General features: G+C 28.6%; 1 protein-coding gene across 4 annotated transcripts in view; it reads right to left on the minus strand.

Moving 5' to 3' along the window:
* The window catches only part of LOC107452177 (uncharacterized), a 29,574-nt gene continuing 5,623 nt past the window's right edge, over positions 1-23,951 (minus strand). For all 4 annotated transcript variants that reach the window (XM_071186757.2, XM_071186759.2, XM_071186758.2 and 1 more), the window contains 6 exons: positions 18,688-20,720; positions 16,126-16,314; positions 15,201-15,478; positions 12,890-13,060; positions 8,341-8,449; positions 1-2,853 (listed from right to left, as the gene is read on the minus strand). In XM_071186757.2, the coding sequence (XP_071042858.2) occupies positions 925-2,853; positions 8,341-8,449; positions 12,890-13,060; positions 15,201-15,478; positions 16,126-16,314; positions 18,688-20,720 (4,709 nt within the window). In that variant the 3' untranslated portion in view covers positions 1-924. The remainder of the gene's footprint in view (positions 2,854-8,340; positions 8,450-12,889; positions 13,061-15,200; positions 15,479-16,125; positions 16,315-18,687; positions 20,721-23,951) is intronic.

Here is a 23,951-nt window from a genome sequence, read left to right on the forward strand (position 1 = left end):
TTTTATTTTCTCATTTTTTCAGTGTTAAATGCTAAAAAAGCTTTAAAGTCGTTCATTTATTAATCCCCTCTTTTAAGTTTATTTATTTATTAAGTAATTAAGTTTATTTATCTTTTAAGTTTATTGAATTATACACAGATGTCTTTTAACTTGCCTTTAATTATATTTCAAAAGTATAAATTTTTCTGTCATTTCGATAATAAGTGAGGATTACTTTGCGAAATACACACATAAAATAGTATAAAAGGATAATTTAAAAATTGAGGATCAAATTCAGTAATTGCATAGTGTACATGTTTTTATAAATTTTAATGGTGTTAAGTGAGTGTCATTTCAAAACTGAAATCGCCCTTTTCTGCGAGTAAGTGTCCTTATTCCTAGGGAGAACTATGTAATTGCAAATATAAATATTGATCGAAATGGATAATTTCACTTTTTTATATTTTCAATTATTTTGAAATTTCATATCGGAATTTTCAAAAATACTGAAATCAAAGGTTCATGAAATGAGATATTTGTACAACAGCTATTATATTTAGTTAGGATAATAACTAACTGGTAATAATTTTCACTTTTATTTTTATTCCTTATTTAGGAACATAACTACCTCTTATAAAGGAGTTATGTATGATTGCAAGAATATTGCAAAAGGTCGATAAGTAAAATAAAAGATTATTCTAAATGAATCCTTACAAACTAGCTCAAGAAGATTTGCATCATTATTGAAAGAATTGTACACAACATCATTTCTTTAACAGAACTTAAGATTATTTCCAACACACGTATAGTAATTGCAGTATTAAGTTGATAAAAATGATTTCACATTTAAAAGTTGGATTTAATGAAGATGCCATGATAAAACTTGATAGAATTAATGTTTCACTCACACTCATGAAGGTCTCTAAAATCTCACTGGCAACAAAATTATGAAGATGTACTTGACTCTCCAGATGTATTCCTTACAAGATGCTGTTCAGTTGTCAGCACAAGCACATTTTGCGATTCTGGCCTGCTATGATGAGAAGCATGTTTGGTTTTCGAAATAGAGGCTCTATGAGAATGGACACTCTCTTTGTGATGAAGTTTTTTCTTTATCGGCAATTCTACTTCCTCAATTTCATCTCTTACAGTGTTTACCAAACAAGCAACACAGTCTACAACAGCTGATTCAATATCTTGAATGGCCTCCCTCGAATGATGATGATGGCGGCTTTTGGACCTACGCTCGCTTGATGATTTATGTTTTGGAATGATATCTTTCTGACCGGGTGAGTTTGTGTTACAGGGAAGCAGTTTATCTGTTTTGTGTAGCTTGTGCTGACCAAAGTCATGCTCCTCAGAATGTTTTCGTTTCTCTTTCTTGAAGTTTCTGGGATGCTCTTCAATTTTGTTCATGCTTTTAAAAGTTTTGAAGTCAATGGCATCACTTCTGTTGTCATCAACAGCAAACATTTTATCACCCAATTGCTTAGAGTCTTTACAAATAACCAACTCCACAGCCGCTTTCACCTCAAAATTTTTCTCCTTAGTAGACGATTCTCTATTTTTCTCCTTACTAGATTCTTTTTCTTTCACTTTATTAGATTCTTTTTCTTTCTCTTTACTGGATTCTCTTTCTTTCTCTTTACTGGATTCTCTTTCTTTCTCCTTACTGGATTCTCTTTCTTTCTCCTTACTGGATTCTCTTTCTTTCTCCTTACTGGATTCTCTTTCTTTCACTTTACTAGATTCTCTTTCTTTCTCTTTACTTGATTCCTTTTCTTTCTCTTGACTTGATTCCTTTTCTTTCTCTTTACTTGATTCCTTTTCTTTCTCTTTACTTGATTCCTTTTCTTTCTCTTTACTTGATTCCTTTTCTTTCTCTTTACTTGATTCCCTTTCTCTCTCTTTATTTGATTCCTTTTCTTTCTCTTTACTTGATTCCTTTTCTCTCTCTTTACTTGATTCCTTTTCTTTCGCTTTACTCGATTCCTTTTCTTTCTCTTTACTTGATTCCTTTTCTCTCTCTTTACTTAATTCCTTTTCTTTACTGGATTCTTTTTCTTTCTTTATTGGTGTGCCTCTATGAGGATTTTTAGACGATTTGTCTGGTGATGTAGAAAAACTTTTAACGGAGTGGTGATGTTCCTTCTTTTTCAAAGAAGAATCTTTTTTAACATGATGCGTGACAGAAGATTTATTATCCGTAATTTTTCGAGGGGAGCTAGACTTATTTTCCCCATGGAAAACTGACCTAACTTCTTCACCTTTTCTAGGTGAGTCAGTTTTAGAATTGTTCTCACTCATGGAGACCTGCTTTTTAGCATCATCAACTATATCCCCAAAGTTAAGAGCTTTCACATGGTGCTTCTTTGGAGTGCCTGATTTCGAATCATTGAATGAAACAGATTTAGTTTCACATTTTTTCTGTGAATCAGATTTAGAGTCCCGCTCATAAGTTTTATGCTTAAATTTATGTTGATTATCAGAGGGTTCTTGTTTGATGTGTTTAAGAATAGAGCTTGGCTTTTCACTTTTTTTATGCTCATGTTTAACTTTCACTTTCTCAGGTTTGCTTGAGGATTCTGAATGCACTCTTTTTTTGGTGTAGGGTGAATCTAAAGGTTCAACCTTAATTTTTCTTTCTTTTAGGGGAGATGTATCAGATTCACTAGATTGTCCCTCAGGAGGAATGTAATACTGAGCCAATCGTACATGCCAAGCAATGCTTGTCACAGCACTGACTGTCCGAAACTGATGGATTATATTCCTCGGGAGAAAATAAATGTCATTATCACACAATTGAATGCGAGCATATCTTATGCCATCTCTATGAAGTTGATTCAATTTAGCATCTTCTACCCATTGAACACACTGAAAATAAAATTAAGTTTAATTAAGTATTTTCTTTTTTATAAAATTAAATATGTCGAATACCAAGAGAATAAGATAAAAATGTGTAAACGAAGAGTAAAATTGTAGGTGTTATTGCACGTTAGAACAAACAAAACTGCAGAAAAGAATGCAGCTTACTTTAGTATTAAAGTACCATTTTCCTTAAAAAATTTTTGCATTTTTTTCTTCATTACATTCAGTTTTGTTTTGGTGTAGGATAGTAATTAACATGATTACTGTACTGTACACAGGAAAAATTTTAAATTTTAAGGTCAATATCAACTAGCAGGTCTATAATTCCAAACAGCTTAATACACAAAAAACAAGTTATACATAAAAATGAAATTACTCAATGCAAAGTAGTATAATTTAAGTAAAATTAATTAATAAATTAAGTAGTAATTTAAGTAAGGCTAATAAGTAAGTTTCAACTACTACAATAAAATTAAATATCATGAAGCATATCCTTTCAGTTTAAAGCAGGTTACCTTATGAATCCCAACTTAATGATCAGCCCAGTAACAGAATTTGCATTTCACAGCGGCAAATGCTGCAGATTTAGTTTGATTAAGTAGACAAAAATAAACATTTACGGACAAAATTAAGTTAAACTATAGTTTTTGTTCTACAAGTAGGACGTTCTCTCAGGGTTGAACTATAGAATGAATTCAATACTTTGACAACATTGAAGTAGGGATCTTGTTAATAGAAACAAAAACATAGTATGTTTGTTCATGGGATATTACCTGTGCTTTATTTGCACTTTATTTATTTGTAGTATAAAGTAAGTTTACCTTCATTTTCATAAGTTAAACATAATTTAAATCAATTAAATAATTTTAAGTACTAAGTGAAGTTAATTTTTATCATGTTTATAAAGTACTAGACATTCTTAAATTTGAAAAATTGTAAACCTAAGAAGTGCAACATTATTTTGAAAAAGAAAGTAATGTTAATTAAATATTCCAATTTTTATTTTATTATTTATATTGGTTAGGTCTAATTCTCTTGTCCTTCTAAACGTTATCGCATAAATGGAAAAGGCTCTAAATGATAATTAATGTTTAACAGCTCAAAGTCAGTTACAAAGCATCTTTTTTAATTAAAACCAATTTGTGTTAAATAGATGCTTAAAATATGATTTTTATATGCTAACAAAAAATCCTGGAATGGTTTTAACATAAAAATTCTTGTGCATCTTCAGAATGTCTCTTTCACAAGGCTAATTTCACAAAGCTCTTTAAATTAAATACTGAATTCAGTGCTTCAAATTTTTTGGTACAATTTTAAAGTGAGTTCAGGGTTCATGCTCTACTATAAAAATAAAATTTAAGTACTTTTCAAGGACTTTTTAAGACTTATTATAAAATTCTCAAGGACTTAAATTTCAGTTAAAGATAGACTAAAATGTTTTGACGATAAATGTTAGTCGATAATAGCAGTACTGAAAAATAAGACTTCCATTGCTCTCTCTTGTTTTCGGAAAGTGATCTAAGTATATATAAAAAAAAAAATTAAAAAAACAAGGGTGATTGGCATCAAGTCGAGAATAAAATTCATGATGCATAAAAACGTCAGGTTTGAATTTTGCATTAAGGCTTATTTCAAGTCAGGTATACAAAGTCTGAATAAGCAAAGAATCGGGCAGAAGGGGGGAATGTTCTATATAATATTGTGATATCAATTAGATATTTAAAAACAACTCTGCCAGGAGACTTTTATTTAATATTTAAAGTGGCAGAAGCATTTAGACAGTGAAATTTAAATTGTTCTTAAATATAATTTTGAAATTTCGACCACTTTTCTATTTAAGAAAATTAATCAATTATTGGATGTTGCTGCTTGATTATCATTTTAAATTTATTACCAGTCAACCATTTTAAATTGAAACAGTTGCCAACTTTCACCTCAATACCTTCTGATAGATTCTTAGTAACAATTTTGGTCACTGACTTTTTTAATTAACCACTCATATTTGAATAAACTTTTTTTCAGTAGCATCGATCATACGCACTTGACATGGTCACGTGAATATGAATTGCAACGAGTAGTTTTCAAATCGAGTATAAATATGAAAATCGATGTTTGATATCGCAAAATGCGTGAATACGAATAGCGACATTGGATTTTAAACTCGCGGAAAAACTAATTGCACTAAAAAAAATGCTTAAGTACAAATCGCGATATTAGATTTTTAAATTGCTTTAATGGGAATTGCGAGTACGATTCTTGAATCACGCGAAAACGAATTGCAACACCAGGCATTAAAGTGGACAAAAATAAAAAAAAGCTGAACTTTTACAACGCAGGTCACTAGGAAGAGGGGGGGGGGGTGCTCTATATGATACTGAGATTTATAAAAGCATCTTTTATCTATGCTGGGAGATTTTTATTCAATATTTAAAGTGGCAGAAGCATTTAGACAGTTAACTTTAAATTTTTCTTAAATATAATTTTAAAATTTTGACCACTAATATATTAAAAAAAATTAAGCAATTATAGGAAGGCGCGACTATTTAATTACTTACTAATGAAAAATATATCACATCTTTACAGTAACTAATTCAAGAGAAAGCTTACCTCTACTTCTTTCAAGAATCGTGATATTGGGTTTTAAAATCGTGTGAATATGAATCTTGATATTGGATTATAAAATCGCATGAATATGAATCGCGATTTTGGATTTCTAAATCGCGTGAATATGAATCGCGATATTGAATTTTAAAATCGCATGAATATGAATCACGATATTGGATTTTAAAATCGCGTGAATATGAATCGCGATTTGGGATTTTAAAATCGAATAAGAATCACGATGCATAATTGTTAGATCACGTGAATACGAATCACAGTGAGTAATTTTTAAATAGTCTACAAATACGAAAAACGATATCTGATATTACAACTGCGTGATAACGAATCGCAAAATTGGATTTGAAAATGCGTGAATACGAATCGCAACGTTGGATTTTAAACTCATACAAATCATGATATTGGGTTTTAAAAACGCTTAAATACAAATCGCGATATTGGATTTTGAAATTGAGTGAATAGGAATTGCTAGTACGATTTTTAAATCGCATAAAAAAATTGCAACACGTAAGTTTTAAATCAGTTAAATACAAAAATCGATGATTGATATTAAAACCATTTGATTAAAAATCGCGATTTTAGCAAATTCTGGTGCAGTTCCTAATATTTAAAATTCCAAAAATCAGCCAAACAAAAAAAAATATCAAATATCGGCGCTCGTAACGAAACGCTTAGGCTCCTTTCCACTCTATAGCGGAAGTCGCGGTAATCCGACTATCGTTCGGGTGGCTTGGGTTTCTCAAATAGGACTTTTAGTTTTTGGAACATGGTCGGAAATTTTCAAAATTGGGGAAAAAAAGCGGATTTCCGCTTTTTTGTGGAAGTCTTTCATCCCTGCAACACATAATTTTTAAATAAGTCTAATACGAAGACCGATGATTGATATTAAAATCGCCTGAATAAGAATCGAGATTTTGTCAGAATCTGGCGCAGTTCCCAATATTTAAAATTCCTAAAATCAGCCAAACATACATAAAATCAAACAGTACTTGTCATCATCTGAAAGACGGGGAAGTCATTCTCTCACACTTACACGCGTCAAAAAGTCAAAACATAGAAATACTGGAAATAGGGCTGTTTTCCTGAGTTTTCGATACTTTTCAAGGTCATTTCGAAATTTTCAAGGATTTAATATCATTTTCAAGTGCTTCTAGGGGCCTTTGAAAATCAAAATGAAATTCAAGTACTTTTCAAGGCCGCGGGAACCCTGTGAGTTTTGTACATAAGTCCTATAAATATTTAAAATGCAACATGAAAAAAATATTGAGCATTATTCGGCAGAGCTGGGTAGCGCTTTTCGGACAAATTAATTCAGCCTCCATAATAGCCTCTAAGAATAAACATTCATGGCTCAAGAAGGAATGCATTCTTTAATTAATATTGATAGTTGGCAAGAATAGCAAGTAATCATAAAAGAGACCTAAAGTCACTTAAAAAGATTATTCAGGCTTTCTTTTTCTGAAAGAAAATAAAAAATAATTTATAATTAAACTAGCTGAATTGACGATCTAAAAAATGAGGAAATTAATCACAGTATCAAATTAAAACACTGAGTCCTAAAAAAATAATGAATCGAGTATAAATTTTTAATTAGTCGAGGATTTAATTCAGTGATTCTCAACCGTTTTTTTGTTGCGGCACACTTTTAACGATTTCGAAATTTGACGGCACACAATGAAAAAAATTAGATTAAAAGTTGTTTAATTACCTATTTTACACTGTGTTAAATAGCTTGTGATAATAATTTTGAATGTGAAATAATATGTACTAGAAAAGCACATTTATTAAGGGATTAATTATTTCTTTCGACTAATTTTTTATTAGTTTGTAACAGTTACTTAATTTTTGCTAGTTATTAATTGTTAGCTTGTTTTCTATAGTTATTAACTGTTATTTTTTTAAACATTAACTGTTATTTTTTTAAACATTAACTGTTATTTTTTTGTAATTTCTTGTTAACTAGTTTTTTTGCTAATTATTAATTGTTAGCTTAATTTTTGTTAGTTATCCTTTGTTAATTTGTTTTTTATATATTTGTTTTTTAGTTATCCTTTGTTAATTTGTTTATTAATTGCATAGCTTACTTTAATGATTAGCTCTTACAACATTTTTTAAAATTGTGTGTCATATACAATTTAAACACTTCCACCTTATTTTAAGATTGTCAGAGACAAGACAATCGCCGACGTTCACGCGGTTAAAGGGTGGAAAAATTATAAAAAGTATATATACATATATACACTTTAATTTAAACTTTACTCATAAAAAAAGCATTATAATTCTTATTGTATCATTTCTAATATTTGGCGGCACATTTTAAGAATTTGGCGGCACACAAAAGTGCCGCGGCACAGTGGTTGAGAATCACTGATTTAATTAATCGAATTTCATAACAAGAAATTAATCTGTAATTATATTAAGATGATCCCTAGAAATAGGATTCCAAACAAATGATTCACTACCATTGTAATATTATGATTTAGCAAAATTACAAATCTTTTTTAACCCCTTGTTTGTGGCATACCATGTTGCACCATCACATAGGGTCCACACGTTGTACCAAGTGTAAGCAAAAAGTTAAAGATAATTATTATTTTTTCTTTTAACAGCTGTGCAAGATTAAGATGATGCATGATGTTAATGTGATTACTAGTAAGTGACTATTTATTGAATTCAATTAAAAAAAAAACAAGCATTGGTACAAAATTACCTTTAAGGCAACTCAAGAATGAAACAAATGTATATTTATTATTTGAGAGAAAAATCGCAATCAGACTAACACTTAAAAGTACTGATTTAAAATGGTAGAAAGTAGTGTTATCAGCATCATAATACTAAAAAAACATTTATAACAAAAGCTGAGAGTGATTATACCTGGGAGACAGGAGGTTCATGCAAGTCCAATTGAAGTTTCTCAACCAGCTCATTAAAATCTCCTGCATGAAAAGCCACAACATCTTTTGTGATCCTGTTTGATGGGTACCTAGAAATCATACAAAGTCAGCCAAAAGTAATCTAATTAATAAATAAAAAAATGTTAATGAATAATATAGCAGTTACATAAATAGTTATATATATATATATATATATATATATATATATATAGTTCAAAATGAAGATGAAACAAGGAAAAATTATAGACATATGAAAAAAGGGGGGGGGGAATAATAAGTAAAAAATTAACAAAGTATAAAAAAGAAAAAAGGTTGAAATTTTTGATTGGGAAGATTTTGCGGATATAATCGTGTGGGCTGATGAAAAGATTACATTTTTTTTTCTCCGGTTTTTTTTAAATAAAATTTCATCCTTTTTTTTAAAAAACTGCTGTTTGTTATATTTTTACTTATTATTTTTGCCCCCCTTTTTTATATGTCTATAATTTTTCTTTGTTTTATCTTCATTTTGAACTTATCTAATGAGTTCTGTTTACTTGCAGCTTATGCGCAATAAATGAAACTTATTGTTTTTCTTAACTTTCTTCGTGTTTTCTTGTATTTATATATATATATATATACACACACACACACACACACATTTACATATGCATATTAACATAAAAAGCTTCAACTAATCTTTTAATTTTATTTCTTTATCTAAATCTTCTTTACAAATTATTCAAAATTAAAATGCTTTCTTACACTTTATTATTCACATCCAGCATTTTGGTTTTATATTCAAATTTTAAGTATGCATGAATTAACATTTTAAATTTTCTCTTAAACTGAACTGTAAGAACCATATTATTTCTTTGACTTACTAATGTTTCCATTTCTGCAAGTGGTGCAAGACGTCTTTGGGATTATTTTGCAAGATTTTCCTTTATATTTATTTATTGGCACTTTGATTTTCTTTTACTTAAATGACCGTTCTCTGGGTAATATTGGTTAAATAAAGTTTCATTTGCTCTTCTTAAATCCTGTGCCTGTCTGCCTGACTGACATTGTGAGAAGTCGGTGAGATTGATAGCTGCGGGGTTGGGTGCACAATAAATAAAATGCAAGTTATTATTATTGAAAAAAAAAAAAAGAAAAAGAGTGCTTTGCAGAAGAATAGAGTTGCAGAAAGGAATTGCCGAAGAAAAAAGTCAGAATTCCTTTAAAACGAAAACAGTGTTTGTTTATCGCATGTGATTCATTAAAATATGTGCCTTTGAAGATGTGCTATGAAAAAGATTGTCAATCAGTGAAAGAAAATGGGAATAGTGCTTCACATTTAGAATGTGAAATTAATAACGGATTACAATTATTAAAGAAAATGCATGATTTCAGGGATGTGATTGACAAAAACACAAAAAAGAGGAAGTTTATAACTGTAGCATTAAACGTGGAAAAGAAAAAATGATATGAATTCAACAGCCAATCTGATAATGATTACATTATTATCTATTCAAATAAATATAAATAAATCAGTGTTTTCACTACAGCGCGAGAATCTCGCATATTTTTTTCTTTTCTCACATTAAAAAATTTTTACCACGAGAAATTTGCGCATTCTATAAATCAATTTCAAAAATCGCGAATTTCTCGCATTTTCGAACAAAGCTTAGAATTACGCCATTTAGAATAAAATCCGTTTCACTTTTCTGCCTGTATCTTTCATTATTTTCAACATCTGCCCCGTTATCTAGCTTCCCTATTTACCAGTATTGTTAAAAACCTTTTCGAACAACAGAACACAACCACAGAACCCCTTTCAGAACACATTTCTCTGCAACCACGTGTTTACCGTAGGTTAGGTTTCTTCATGTAAGACGTTCAAATTTTTTATGTGCTAATGTAAGATGGACAAATACCTTGTAAAGGCAAAATCTTCTATGATGATGCACCAAAAATATTCAATGCTTTAAAAAATAGAAGACGTTAGAAATGTATTATAATTAAAAAAAAAAATTTCCTAGAGTTTTTGTGTTTTTTTAGTTTTTAGAAATCTCACTTAAGTTTTTGAAATCTCACCCTGTTTTTGAGAAAGGGTGAGAAATTCTCACCCATTTTTTTTCTATGATGAAAACACTGTAAATGGTAATTATGCTCTTAAATAAAATCTTGATTAAAATATTTTTTTTTTAATAATTTAGAAAACTTTGAGTAATTAGGCATAAGCACGATTTAATGTATCACATCATTTTAAAAAACATTTCTTTAATGGTCAAAGGACCTTTATGGACTTTCTTATCAGTTCTTTGTTTTTCCGATGGTCTTTTATTAACATGACTGATCTGTAGACTGCGTTTTGCAGACTTTTGATCATCAGTGTTGATAGGACAAGAAAGTTCATTTCTCACACAATTTTTAGAGGCCTTAGATTAAGAATCGCGATGTTGGATTTCAAAATCACGTGAATAAGAATCGCGATGCTTGATTTTAAACTCGCGTGAAAAAGAATCGCGATGCCGGATTTTAAAATCGCGTGAATATGGCGATGTTGGATTTTAATATTGCGTGAATAAGAATCGCGATGTTCGATTTTAAAATAGGGTGAATAAGAATCGCGATGTTGGATTTTAAAAGTGCGTGAATAAGAATCGCGATGTTCGATTTTAAAAGTGCGTGAATAAGAATCGCGATGTTCGATTTTAAATTAGGGTGAATAAGAATCGCGATGTTGGATTTTAAAATCGCTTGAATAAGAATCGCGATGTTGGATTTTAAAATCGCTTGAATAAGAATCGCGATGTTGGATTTTACAATCGCTTGAATAAGAATCGCGATGTTTGATTTTAAAATCGCGTGAAAAAGAATCGCGATGCCGGATTTTAGAATTGCGTGAATAAGGCGATATCGGAGTTTAAAATCGCGATGTTGGATTTCAAGAGTGCGTGAATAAGAATTGCGATGTTTGATTTTAAAATAGGGTGAATAAGAATCGCGATGTTGGATTTCAAGAGTGCGTGAATAAGAATTGCGATGTTCGATTTTAAAATAGGGTGAATAAGAATCGCGATGTTCGATTTTAAGAGTGCGTGAATAAGAATCGCAATGTTCAATTTTAAAATAGGGTGAATAAGAATCGCGATGTCTGATTTTAAAATCGCTTGAATAAGAATCGCGATGTTTGATTTTAAAATCGCTTGAATAAGAATCGCGATGTTTGATTTTAAAATCGCTTGAATAAGAATCGCGATGTTGAATTTTAAAATCGCTTGAATAAGAATCGCGATGTTTGATTTTAGAATCACTTGAATAAGAATCGCGATGTTCAATTTTAAAATAGCGTGAATAAGAATCACGATATTGAATTTTAAAATCACGTGAATAAGAATCACGATATTGGATTTTAAAAGCACGAAAATACAAATCGCGGTATTGAATTTTTAAATCGCGTAAATAAGAATCACGATGCATAATTTTTAGAGTCCGTGAATACTTACCGCAACGAGTAATGTTTAAACCGCGTATAAATTCGAATATCGATGTTTGATATTACAACCGCGTGATAACGAATCGCAATATTGAAATTTAAAAATATATATGAATACGAATCGCGACATCTGATTTTAAACTAGCGGGAATATGAATCGCGATATTGGGTTTTAAAAACGTCTAAATACAAATCGCGATATTGGGTTTTAAAAACGCTTAAATACAAATCGCGATATTGAATTTTTAAATTGCGTGAATGGGAATTGATTTTCAACAAAAGAAGAAAAAAAATTTCAACAAAATATCATTTACTGCATAAAAATTTTTTCCGTGCGGAAATTTATGAAAAAAGAGCGGAAGATTTGGAAAAATCTGAAAAAAGCGGAAATCAGCGGATCCGCGGAAGAATCACATCCCTGATGATTTGGGAGGCAAAAGGTTTTTTCAAAAACAAGTAATAAACAAGAGTGAAAACATATTGACACGGAACGTATGTCACGGAAACATATGTCAATATCTTTTTAAAGTAATTGTTATCTATTTTATTGTTTTATATGCTACAATTATTATGATTGATATGTGTACAGTTTATATGATTAATTGTTTGGAAAAATTTAAAATTTTGCCTCAATATTGTGTTTAGGGTTAAGATAAATAAGCAATTAAAATAATGTAATAATTGATAGAAATAACTTTGAAAATTAATTAAATACTGGTTTTCAAAATTTAATTTTGAATCAAGATATACCAGAAGAAAAATTTGATATATTAGTGTTTGAGCCAGTCTTGGTGTTCAATTCAAATCTTAGTTCAAACAATTCTATTAACAATCACAATTCTTTATTGCTGAGAATCAATTTCAGCATTAAGGTAAACAAGAAAGAGACCAAACACAAAATTGACAATTAATAGTTTCTGGATACAATTCAAAAACTTATAATAATAATAAAATTCTTCATATTTTTAAATGTCGACACAGGTAGTACTTATAATATAATTCAAACTAAAGTTTTTAAAAAATTATTTTATGCAAAAAGCTTAAAAAAAAAACAAAAATTACATACGAATTTCCACAGTGAACTGCTTTGAGGACACCAACAGCAGCAGTTGTTAAACGATCAAATCCTTGGCCAACATGATCAGCATGACATTTCGTTCTATCTTCAAACATCATTTCACGGGGTTCGGTACTACGAGGCAAGTACTGCAACTTCCTTAATTCATTGAAAGCACCCCTAAACACATGAAATATCATTAGAAAAAGTATAATGGTTTCACATGCAATTGTGGCTCAATTAAATTAAGAGAAAATAAGTGTTGTAAAGTTATAAATTTTAATAAACAGGTAATTATTTTACTGAAGCACTTTTCTTGTTCTATGATATATATGTTTTATTTTCTCAATTCCTTAACTTTTACCTTCTTAAGCACACACATATTTCTGAACTATTTAAAAAATTTATTATATTATAAAACTGCTACAGAGATAAATCTATACATATACTGATATAGTATGATGACTTTCCACTTAAATATTCATAATCAATGTTCTTAGAATAATTTGCATCAACGGTTAACACATCACTTTGTACGTGTGCTATTACTTTGTATTTGTGTTACTACTGTTCAAAGTCTGAAAAGTGCCAATAAAACAGTAAAGATGGTGCGAGTTGAATAATATATAACTTCCAGGTTAAAAAAGAACACTCTTCTTTAAAAAACAGTATAGTTTAATTACTCCACCATTTTTTTTTTAAATAATCAATAAGCTTAATTTTCCCTTAAAAAATCTGCGGGTGACTTTAATGAATGTAAATAATGTCCTCCTAAATTTTATTACAGAAATTGCAAGTAGGTAAATATCTTTTGATTTGCAGAATATTAGGGCAACTTACGTTAATAAAATATGGATAGCTTAATAAAAGAAATTACATAGTTTTTCATCTATTGGATAAAACTATTGTTTGGATAAAACTAAGTTTTAAATTTTAACTGCATTTCCCCCCGAATAATTTAGAGTATTTGCACAATTGTTTTAAGTTAGAGTTTTGACAACATTAAAAATCTGAATTTTGATTCTTTTCTGTCAGTTTTTTTTAATTTTTTTAAAAGAGTATAAATAAGAACTTTATTACTATTAAAATATTATGTACTATAGAAATTTGAAGTTTCAGTTTTAACTACAAATTGAAATTTCTTAATTTTAGATAAAATGTTTACATATATGCAATAAAAAGATGGAAAAAATTTAAACACAAGTAAAAAGTTAAAAACTTTATTAGGATGCTTGGATGAAAAGTTTTATTGGTGGCAGGCTCAAGGTATACAATAAAGAAAATTATGTGACCTTTAAAAAATGCCACCGCCAAAGCAAATTTCTATCCAGTTTTAAACCATAAACAATTTAAATGAAATATACAAATCTAATAATAACACAAATAAAAAAAATTTTAAAATGTAAAACAACAATATCCAATACAATAACAAACAACAATATATTTTGAAGTTATTATAGAGCAAATGGAGTTATAAAAAATTGTGCTATTCTAGTTAATTGTCATTGTCTCCATACACAAAAACACATTTTAAAACAAGAATTATGGTTTTAAATTATTATTAGTTAGCTTATAAAAGGTGGTTTTACTCAAAGTAACATAAAAATATAAGTGATTAAAAAATGTTTTTGCAATGGAAAATTAAAAATTCTTAATATTTCTTCAAAATTTTAGATATAATTATTTTCATAAATAATATTAAATTCTCCATTATATATTATTTAGAACGTTTACCAATAAAAGCTTATTAAAAAATTAAATAATTTTTTTTTTACGTGTGGTGACAGTAATTAAATTTAAAATGTACAGTTTAAAGTCCTCACCAAATTTTTGTTTTTAAAGTTTTTTTCATCGCTGGTCATTGACTTAGATGCTTACATGAATGGTTTTAATGAAAAAATTCACGTTTTGAGAAAATCTGGCCTTTTTAAAATTGCTAACGCTCTTTCGCAATGCTCCCTGCAAGAAGTCTGATAAACAATGTTAGCAGTTTGATCAGTCTGCAAGGGCCAGATTTTTGAATTAGCTTATGTCATATATAGATATATAAATAATACTATAAAAGTATTTCAAATTAAATAAAAAAACAACATTATATTAAGTATGGTGAAAACTCGATCAAAATAAACTGGTGAACATTAAATTGACATTGATTATTTATCATTAATAAAATAAGGGTATTTACAACCCTTATTTATACACATATTATTTTTAAAAAGTTAACACACTTCATTCAGGGTTGTTCCTAAATATCTAGCTTTTTTTTAGGCATTGAGATAATATAAATCGTAATTTAAGAGTGACAAAAAAAGAGCTATACCTCTTTCTTTTCCCTGGGGATTTAGACAAATCAGCAGTAGGAACTAATTGTTCACCAGGTCTAACCCAAAGTATTGGACCATCGTTGCTTTCTTGGGGATTCATGTGCACAACAGACATAGGTCCCCAAGGCATAGTCAAATAAAGAAAGGGATTTTCTTCTAGCATCTGAAGAAATTCTGGAAAATAACCACCTACTTCTTCATGGACAGTTCCCACAAGGCTTATTTGATGTAATGGACCAGTTCGAAATGTACCTTGACTGTAATGAGCATGAACCTAATAAGAAACACAAAACATTGACCAATTAAAATAGTTAAACTTCATAGCAAAGATGACAGACAAAATTTTGGAAAAAACCTCTGGAAGTAATAGGTGTCTTCTTACCCAGGTGGAAGAATTGAGAGAAATTTTATTTCAAAAAGAAACTTAAAATATTAACTTATATTTTCAAACATTTTCGCTAGTAAACAAATTTAAGTAATAGTATTAATTTCTAAGCTTTTTAATTCATTTATAAAAAGTGACTTATATTAAAATATAAAAACAATAGTTTGTTTTCAATATTTCACAGAAATTAAAATACAGAACTTTAAAATTGTATAAAGACATTAAATTAACAAACATTGAAATACCCCTCTATACTTTATAGCAGAAAAGAAATTGCTAAATGTAATTATAAATAACTAAACTAAAATTATAGAAAGGGAGGAACTCGAAGAGTACAGTTTATACCCATCCTCAGGCAAACCTCTACATGTTTTAATTTATTTTTAAAATTGTAAGTTTTAAATATGGAAATTTATTTTTAACTTGTTTGGCACCTTGGAGATTGTAGTTCACGTGACAGTTCACAATATGGAAGTCCCCCCACACTTTATTGCAGAAAAAAATTTGTTTAGTATATATTTTCAGTCAATACTTACTTGCTCACAATATTTTAACATTGTTGTAGTTTCTATGTCAGATTGGCGAGTTAGTGCACCAGCTTTCACAACAAGATTAGGATATCTATCAGCAAAATGTTCAAGTATATCAGGTAGATACTCAGCTGCATTATGAACAATACCCATTACATACTTAGCAACTCCATAAGGTTCTTCTAAAAATGTTTCCTACAAAGAATAGGTTAGTAAGAAACAAAAGTAAACAAACTGTATTTCATTTAAATGTTTAGTTAAGTATTTAATCCATGCATGTAATAAAATATAATAATAAAATAAAAAAAAACATCAAGATAAGAGTGCATAACAGTGGATATGGAAAAGCGAAATTTGAAGAATTGAAACTAGATTACTTTTGAGGACGTAAATGAATAATCGGCCAAATATTCAGCAAAGTACTATTTATAAAATTATTTCTCGAAAATTTTTTTTTTCGGGAGGGGGGGATTTTAATAGATTTAATATAGAATAATCTAAAATTGTATCTTGTTAAGATCTAAAACTTGTTAATTTATGTTCTGAAAGATGCATGGAAGAGATAAGTTTGAAGAATAGAAACTAGATTACTTTATACCGAACCATTGATTTTTTTAATTTTCTTTTTCAAATATATTCAGGCAAGTATTTTTTTTCTCCAGGCACTGAACTTTGCAGGCACTGAACTTTTGTTCTTCGCCTCAGAAGATGCCAGAAGTGATGCTCATTTATTGTTACCCAGTGGGCCCCTGTGAACCAAAGTTACGGAGGCGAGCAACATTACCCACACTACAAATGCCCATTCATACGGTGGGTCACATTCACACATCAGAAGACAACAGAGAGAGAGAGACATCCATGCCCAAAGCGGGATTCGAACCTGCAGCCATTGACTTAGCAGTCAGGCACGCTAACCACTCGGCCGGCATATTCAGGCAAGTGAATTTTATCCTTTAAAAATTGAGAACTCTTCTTTGTTTCATTTTTGCTTGTTTTCTGTCTTAACTAAAGCGAAGCATGTTAATGGAGCTGTTCTAACAGACTTTATTCTTTTTATTGTCACTGATAACTAGAAATTTTTTTCTCTCTTTTTTAACAGCCTTTTTATTAAGAAAGTATTTTTCAAAGAGCGCTTTTAATGAACATTATTCTTTTACGGTCATTTTTTCCTAAAACTAAGGAGATGCGAAAAAGTTAAATTAAGGTATGTAGCGTTACATCTTTAGTTCAAAAATTAAAATTGTTTTAGTTTCTGTCTTTTCTTTTCAAAAAATTTATGTTTTTATAGACATTTTCATTCTGACACGGAAATTAAAGAGGGTTTCTATTAGACTTTAATCTTTAATTTTTCTTGAAAATACAATAATTAGAAAACTGAAATGTTTAGCTTTAAAATTTTATTACAAAACTGAATATAATGAATGTAGAACTGAATATAAATCTTATTGAATTTTTTTTCAACAAAAAATTTTAGTTTTGTAGTATGTTGTTAATTATAACACACCACAAAACATATTTACAATACAACTTGTAATATGATCATGTTCCAAAATATAAATTTAAGATATGGACTAGTAATGTCAGTGATTAATTTTCAACTGAATTTTTAATTTTAATACATTTATCAAAAGTTCAATTATATGAAAACAATTTATTATTTTTTTGTCCTTCCTTAATTTAAAATCAAACACTGACCTACTACTTATATTATGTCAGGTTTCCAGAACATAGAAACTTTGTAACAATGAGTCAAACTAATATTCAATTTTTTAAAAATCAGATCTAAACATGATACCTGATTTTTATTTACAATGTCACTTATAAATATAATTAAAAAACTATTTTAATTAAATACATAAATACTATATTAGTATATATATAATATATATACAGTAAGGAACCGATTATCCCGAACGATAGGGACCATCGCTATTCCGGATAACTGATTTTTCCGGTTTTTTGAATCGCTACAAAAAGCCGTTTTTTTTATTGTTAAACCCAACTAAAAAAAAATATTTGGAAATAATCTTAAAAAGAAGAAAAAACGATGAAGCAATACACTAATGATTATTTCCAAAATGATGGTAAGTAAGAAAAAAAAATCCTAAAAGAAAGAAAAATCAAAAAATCTTATGAGGAAAAAAACATTTAAAAATAAAAAAAATTGGCGGGAAAAATTATCGAATTTCGTTCTGGTTTTTTTGGTTTTCTGATTTCCGGACAACGGGTTCTGTACTGTATTAGTAAATACTACTTTTTTAATATATAAAATGACTATTTGGCCCTCTCTTGTTTTTTTTTTTGTGATTAAATTATAATTTTTTACAGCTATGCATAAAAAAACTGCATTTAACTTTTTCTTTATTTTTTTTTTTGCATTTTGAAAAACCTGTATGACTAAGAATTTTAAAATGACACTTCAAAGAGCTAAAATTGATTAAAACGCAATAATGCAATTTTGCCAATTGAAACCTAATAGATCCTAAATATTTAAAAAAATTTCATAAAAAATTACATGTCATTAATGAACTATGGATTTAAATAACTTATTAAATTCAAAAATATTACCTTCAAAAATTCCTCAGCCAAGCAGTTAAGTTCTTTCTGCTGCAGATGACATATTTCATCCCAATAAAGATGAAGGAGAGCAGCTCCACCATTTGGAAATACTTCAAGACGTATATATTTTCCATATTTTAAATGCTTTAAATCCATACCTTGGGGTAGTCTTGGTATTCTTTGAGATACACCATTTTTTTCCACAACTTTATCATGTCTGTCACGTTTACATTGTATACTCACATGACGAAAACTGGAGACTTTTTGCTTACACTTAGTACAAAGCTCCGTCTTAGAAGATGAACTTGAATCTAATTTAATTTTGACTTTAGAACTTTTTGTTAAATCACTCTTCAATTTAGATGAGTCAGTAGCTTTTAAGTTATCACTTTTCAATTTTGATGAATCAGTGATTTTTAAATCATCAGTTTTCAATTTTGATGAATCAGTGATTTTTAAATCATCAGTTTTCAATTTTGATGAATCGTTTATTTTTAAATCATCAGTTTTCAATTTTGATGAATCACTGATTTTTAAATCACCACTTTTCAATTTAGATGATTCAGGCGTCTTTAAATCGCCATTTTTTACTTTAGACGATTCAGTTGTTTTCGAAACATCATTTACAGATTCCTTTACTTTTGCTTTTTTGTGTTTTTCCGAACTTGAGTCATTTGGTTTCTTTTGCTTAATTACTTGATGTATATTATCTACATTCGAGTGCTTATGCTTTTTAATTTTATCTTTTGAATGGCTACTTTTATTTTTCTTATGATGTGACTCTGAAAGTGTTTTTGATTTATAATGGTCATCTTTGATTTTTAAAGTTGAACTTAGTTTGCGTGATTCGCAAGAATTGTGTCCCAAAGCATGAGTCTTAATCACATCTGAACTTTCATTCAGTTTTTTATTATTGGTAGAGCAGCTGATTTGTGGTTGAATTAGAGTATCTTCAGGGGTCACAACAACAGCCGACTCTTCCGATATTTGTACAGAGACTGATGAGGAAGAACATAAATTACTTTCTGAGACTGATGAACAATTAACAGAAATAGAGTTTAAAATATTGCAACAGATTTCAGATTTGTTACCTGAAATATTAGAGTGATCTGCCTTCAATTCATCACATGATAAAGAAAGACAGGTATTTGAAAAAGCATTAACAGACTTTTCTCTATCTAAGAGTTTATGTGTATCACAAGAAGAATTATGTACAACACTTTTAAGTTCACCTGAAAGGCTAACATTTTCATTCACCGTGCTTTCTTTGGAAACAGTACCAGCAAAAATCTCACAAGAGCTCAGAGATTTAATACTATTGTTTTTTTCCTGATAACTAATACCAGCCTCTTTATGGATATCATCCAATGAACTGTTAAGTTCAGAAAGAGAAGTAATTTCACACACTTTGTCACAAGTAGAACTAATAAGATTGTTGATGATGTGATAATTATCATTTGACAAGGGTTCAATTTTAATTCTTTTTGCAACATTAGATGTATCAATAATATCTTCACCATTGCACTGAAGCATATCAATATTTTTTCTTTTCTTTGAATTTTCATTAAGAGACTGTTTGCTAGAAACCAACAGATTGTTAGAACCTTTGTCATTTGAAGGCTCAGCTTGGACAATTTTTTCAGCTAGAGTTTCTTTATCTGTCTTTTCATTCATTTCGACTGGCGTGATGGAACGTGAAGTGATGACTGTGTTGTGTTCAAACGAGGCACTTTTATTTAATAATGAATTTTTTATGGACTTTAAAGGTTGCTCTAGCTTATCTTTATTTAAGTAGGAATTGGATGATACTTTTGTAACAGAGTTATGGTTTTTATGCTTAAGTGAGGACTTATCTTTGTCAGATGTGCTTTTTGTTTTTGGACGATCCTTGTGCTTTTCTTTATGAGATGAATGATGCTCATGTTTATCTTTCTCTTTATGCTTTTTCTTTTTGGTGTGATGAACAGAAGAGTTTTCTCTCTTCTTCTCCGACTTTTTACTCAGCTTTTCATCAGAATTTTTACCCTTCATGCTGTTTTTCACTAAAAGAACAAAAATATAAATAAATGAAAAAAGGCATATAACTACTTTATTTTAAATTCAAAGCTAAGTTTACCAATAATAAATTAGGCTATACAAATATTTGGTTGCTGTTATTGCTTGTGACATATGCTCAAAAATATTTAATTAGATTGTATAGTTAAATTAAAAATAAAATTTGTGAAATTCAGCGGACGTTCGATATAATTACCCATGTGGCCCAAACGAAAAATAATGTTTTAATGTGAGGTCACTACAACGTGAGTATGTAAAATTATTGCAAATATTTGCATACATGGTATATATACTGAATTTATTTTGGCAAAAACGTAAAAAAATACATTAAAATTTATTTTCAAATCATATCTTTTTATATTGCACAGAAACGTTAGCCAGTCATTCAGTGCTTTTTCTAGATTTTTAAATTTTGCTTTACGAAAATGATGTCATGAAATTAGAGCACTTTGTTCTTCTGCCTTTAAAATCACATCACGCTTTTAAATTATTGCAAACTAAGTGCTCTTAGGTATCTTGGATAATTAAGCAATTAATTTGTAATATTCTCTTAACTACATCCATTAAATTTTAATTACCACTTATAGCAAATAGCATTACACTGACGAAGAGCAGCCATTATTGCTAAATAGCATACGCATTGAGAATGAGCAAAATTTGCGAACAATACCACTTGTTTTAACTCCAAAATAAATCACCTCTTACTTAACAGAAAGTGTGAATGCAATTATCAGACAAAAAAACTATGCTTGATGAATATATTATTATTCATATAGTGTTTGTTATAATGGAAGGGTCTCTTTAAAGAGCATAGACTGTATTCCTATCAAAGAAAACATTTTATTATATACCCGGTGGCAGAATCATGGAGACATTGTCCCAGAACATTACAGAGTTCTTGCAGAAAGATTTTTAATTTGGGAAGCAAAGAAATCAATGTTTTTTTTATCTGCAGAATTATATTAAAAAAATGTCTTTCTCACATATCGGAGGTGGAATAAATGCTTATGATTTTTTTTCCTACTTTCAATTGAAAATGAAAAAATTCTGCAATGACTGGCTTTAGCTAGAACTTCAGATTAATATAAAAAGTAAACAAAAAGTGCTTCTGTTACTTCAAAATAGTAACAATAAATATATTTGCTATCATTAAAAATATCTTTCAGAAAGGTATTAATACTAGATAGAATTGTCGCAGAAAGCTTGAAAAAATTCTGCCACATGGGTTACATATTATTAAAATAATAAAATTGATATAGAGGAAAAACATATGATATGACTTTAGTTTAATATATTTTAAATTAAAACCATTGTTGAAATTTAGTATTATATGTAGTATATATTTTATTAACAATATCAGGAAACCAAACAAAATTTAATTCCACATCTTCCCTGAAATAAGTATTAGTCCCTTAGCCAGAATTTTTGATTAGTGGGGCGACACACCATAAATAGGGATGGTAGATGGTTTAGATTTATTTACAAGTTTGATAAATTTGTTTATTAAATATTTGTATAATTTATTTACTACTAACAGGCAGGGTTGGGTTTTTGACGTCAAAAAGTGGTTTTTGACATGACAAGGGTATAATACTGGTTTAAACCGTCAAAAATGTCAAAAACTAAAGTTTGCCAAAAAAATATATAAACTTCAAAACTACCAAAAGTTGCCATGCATTATATTGAAATTTAATTATACTATAGGTAATCAGCAGGTTTTAAAATATTTTTTAATTAAAATTAAGGTAAAATAACAGATTTAAAATCTCAGAAATTTATATTCAAATGCATGTGCAGAAAAATTTTGCACAAAATTTTTTTAAATATTTATATTTTGAAAAAAAAATTTTTTTGATACTTAAGAAAATTAAAAGTTTATTACTATGCATTTTTGACATATAAGGAACATATAACTAATATTTATAAGGAACTTACAAGTTATGTTGTATAAATACAAACTTGATACAAGTGTATGAAAAATTTTTTTAATGTTATACTGAATATCTTTATTATCCAGTATGTTAATTTGAATTTAAAAGTAGTTATATTTGGGAATAATGATAAATATAATTCATATTGTTTATTATATTTATTTATAATTATTACACTTATCATTTTAAAACAATTTTTACCTCTTAATTTTTTCCCCCCACTTGTATTAAGAATACAAATAATGCATATCTTGAAAGCAAGAAGTAATTATTCAACAACTGAATATTTAGATATTCAACAAAACTATGTATATAGTATTCAGCAAAATGAAATTCACAAGTATTTGGATAAACTAAATTTTCAGCATAGTAAATGAATAGGCTGAATATACTGTAAATCAACACTAACTACTCTGTGTATTTAACAGAAAGCACTTAAATTTGTATTGTCTTATGTTAAAAAGATTATTAAGAAGATTTAAAAGAATATTAAAAAGATTTTTCTTCAAAAGATGTCTAATGTACAAAACTGCTAATGTATAACTTTAAAAATGTCTAATTTTTAGTATAATCTATACTATACACTAAATTTGGTTATAAATAAATTTCTTAATAATATCACTGCAGATTTTCAATAACACATGAAAATGAATACATAATATATATAATCTTCAAAAGATGTCTAATGTACAAAACTGCTAATGTATAACTTTAAAAATGTCTAATTTTTAGTATAATCTATACTATACACTAAATTTGGTTATAAATAAATTTCTTAATAATATCACTGCAGATTTTCAATAACACATGAAAATGAATACATAATATTACAAAAGATGTGAGCTTTCAAAAGTACAAGATTTTGGTTACTATTCAAAATATAAGTGTTTCTTCAAAATTTTAAATTTATTTTTTCTAGAACATATTTAGAAACACTATCCGTTATAAAAAAATATATAAATTTTATGTATTAATTAAATTTCACATATGAATATAGGTTTTTGACATTTTCGACATTTTTGACAGTGAGGTTTTTGACGTGACGGTTTAAACCATGGATTAAACTGTCAAAAACTGTCACATGTCAAAAACCTGCCAACCCTGCTACCAGGTAGCAGAATTTACAGAAAAAGTCACTATCTTTATAAATTCAATTTATACAGATATTTATCATGTAAGTAACAAAATTTTCAAGTATCATGTTATTTAAATTAAAACTGAATTTCATGCAATGATACTTTAAAAAAATTAATAAAACCTTAAAAACCTATAAACAAGTAATATATA

This window comes from Parasteatoda tepidariorum, chromosome 9, assembly GCF_982258835.1.
Source record: "Parasteatoda tepidariorum strain Cologne lab strain chromosome 9, Ptep-v5.0, whole genome shotgun sequence".
Lineage (NCBI taxonomy): Eukaryota > Metazoa > Arthropoda > Arachnida > Araneae > Theridiidae > Parasteatoda > Parasteatoda tepidariorum.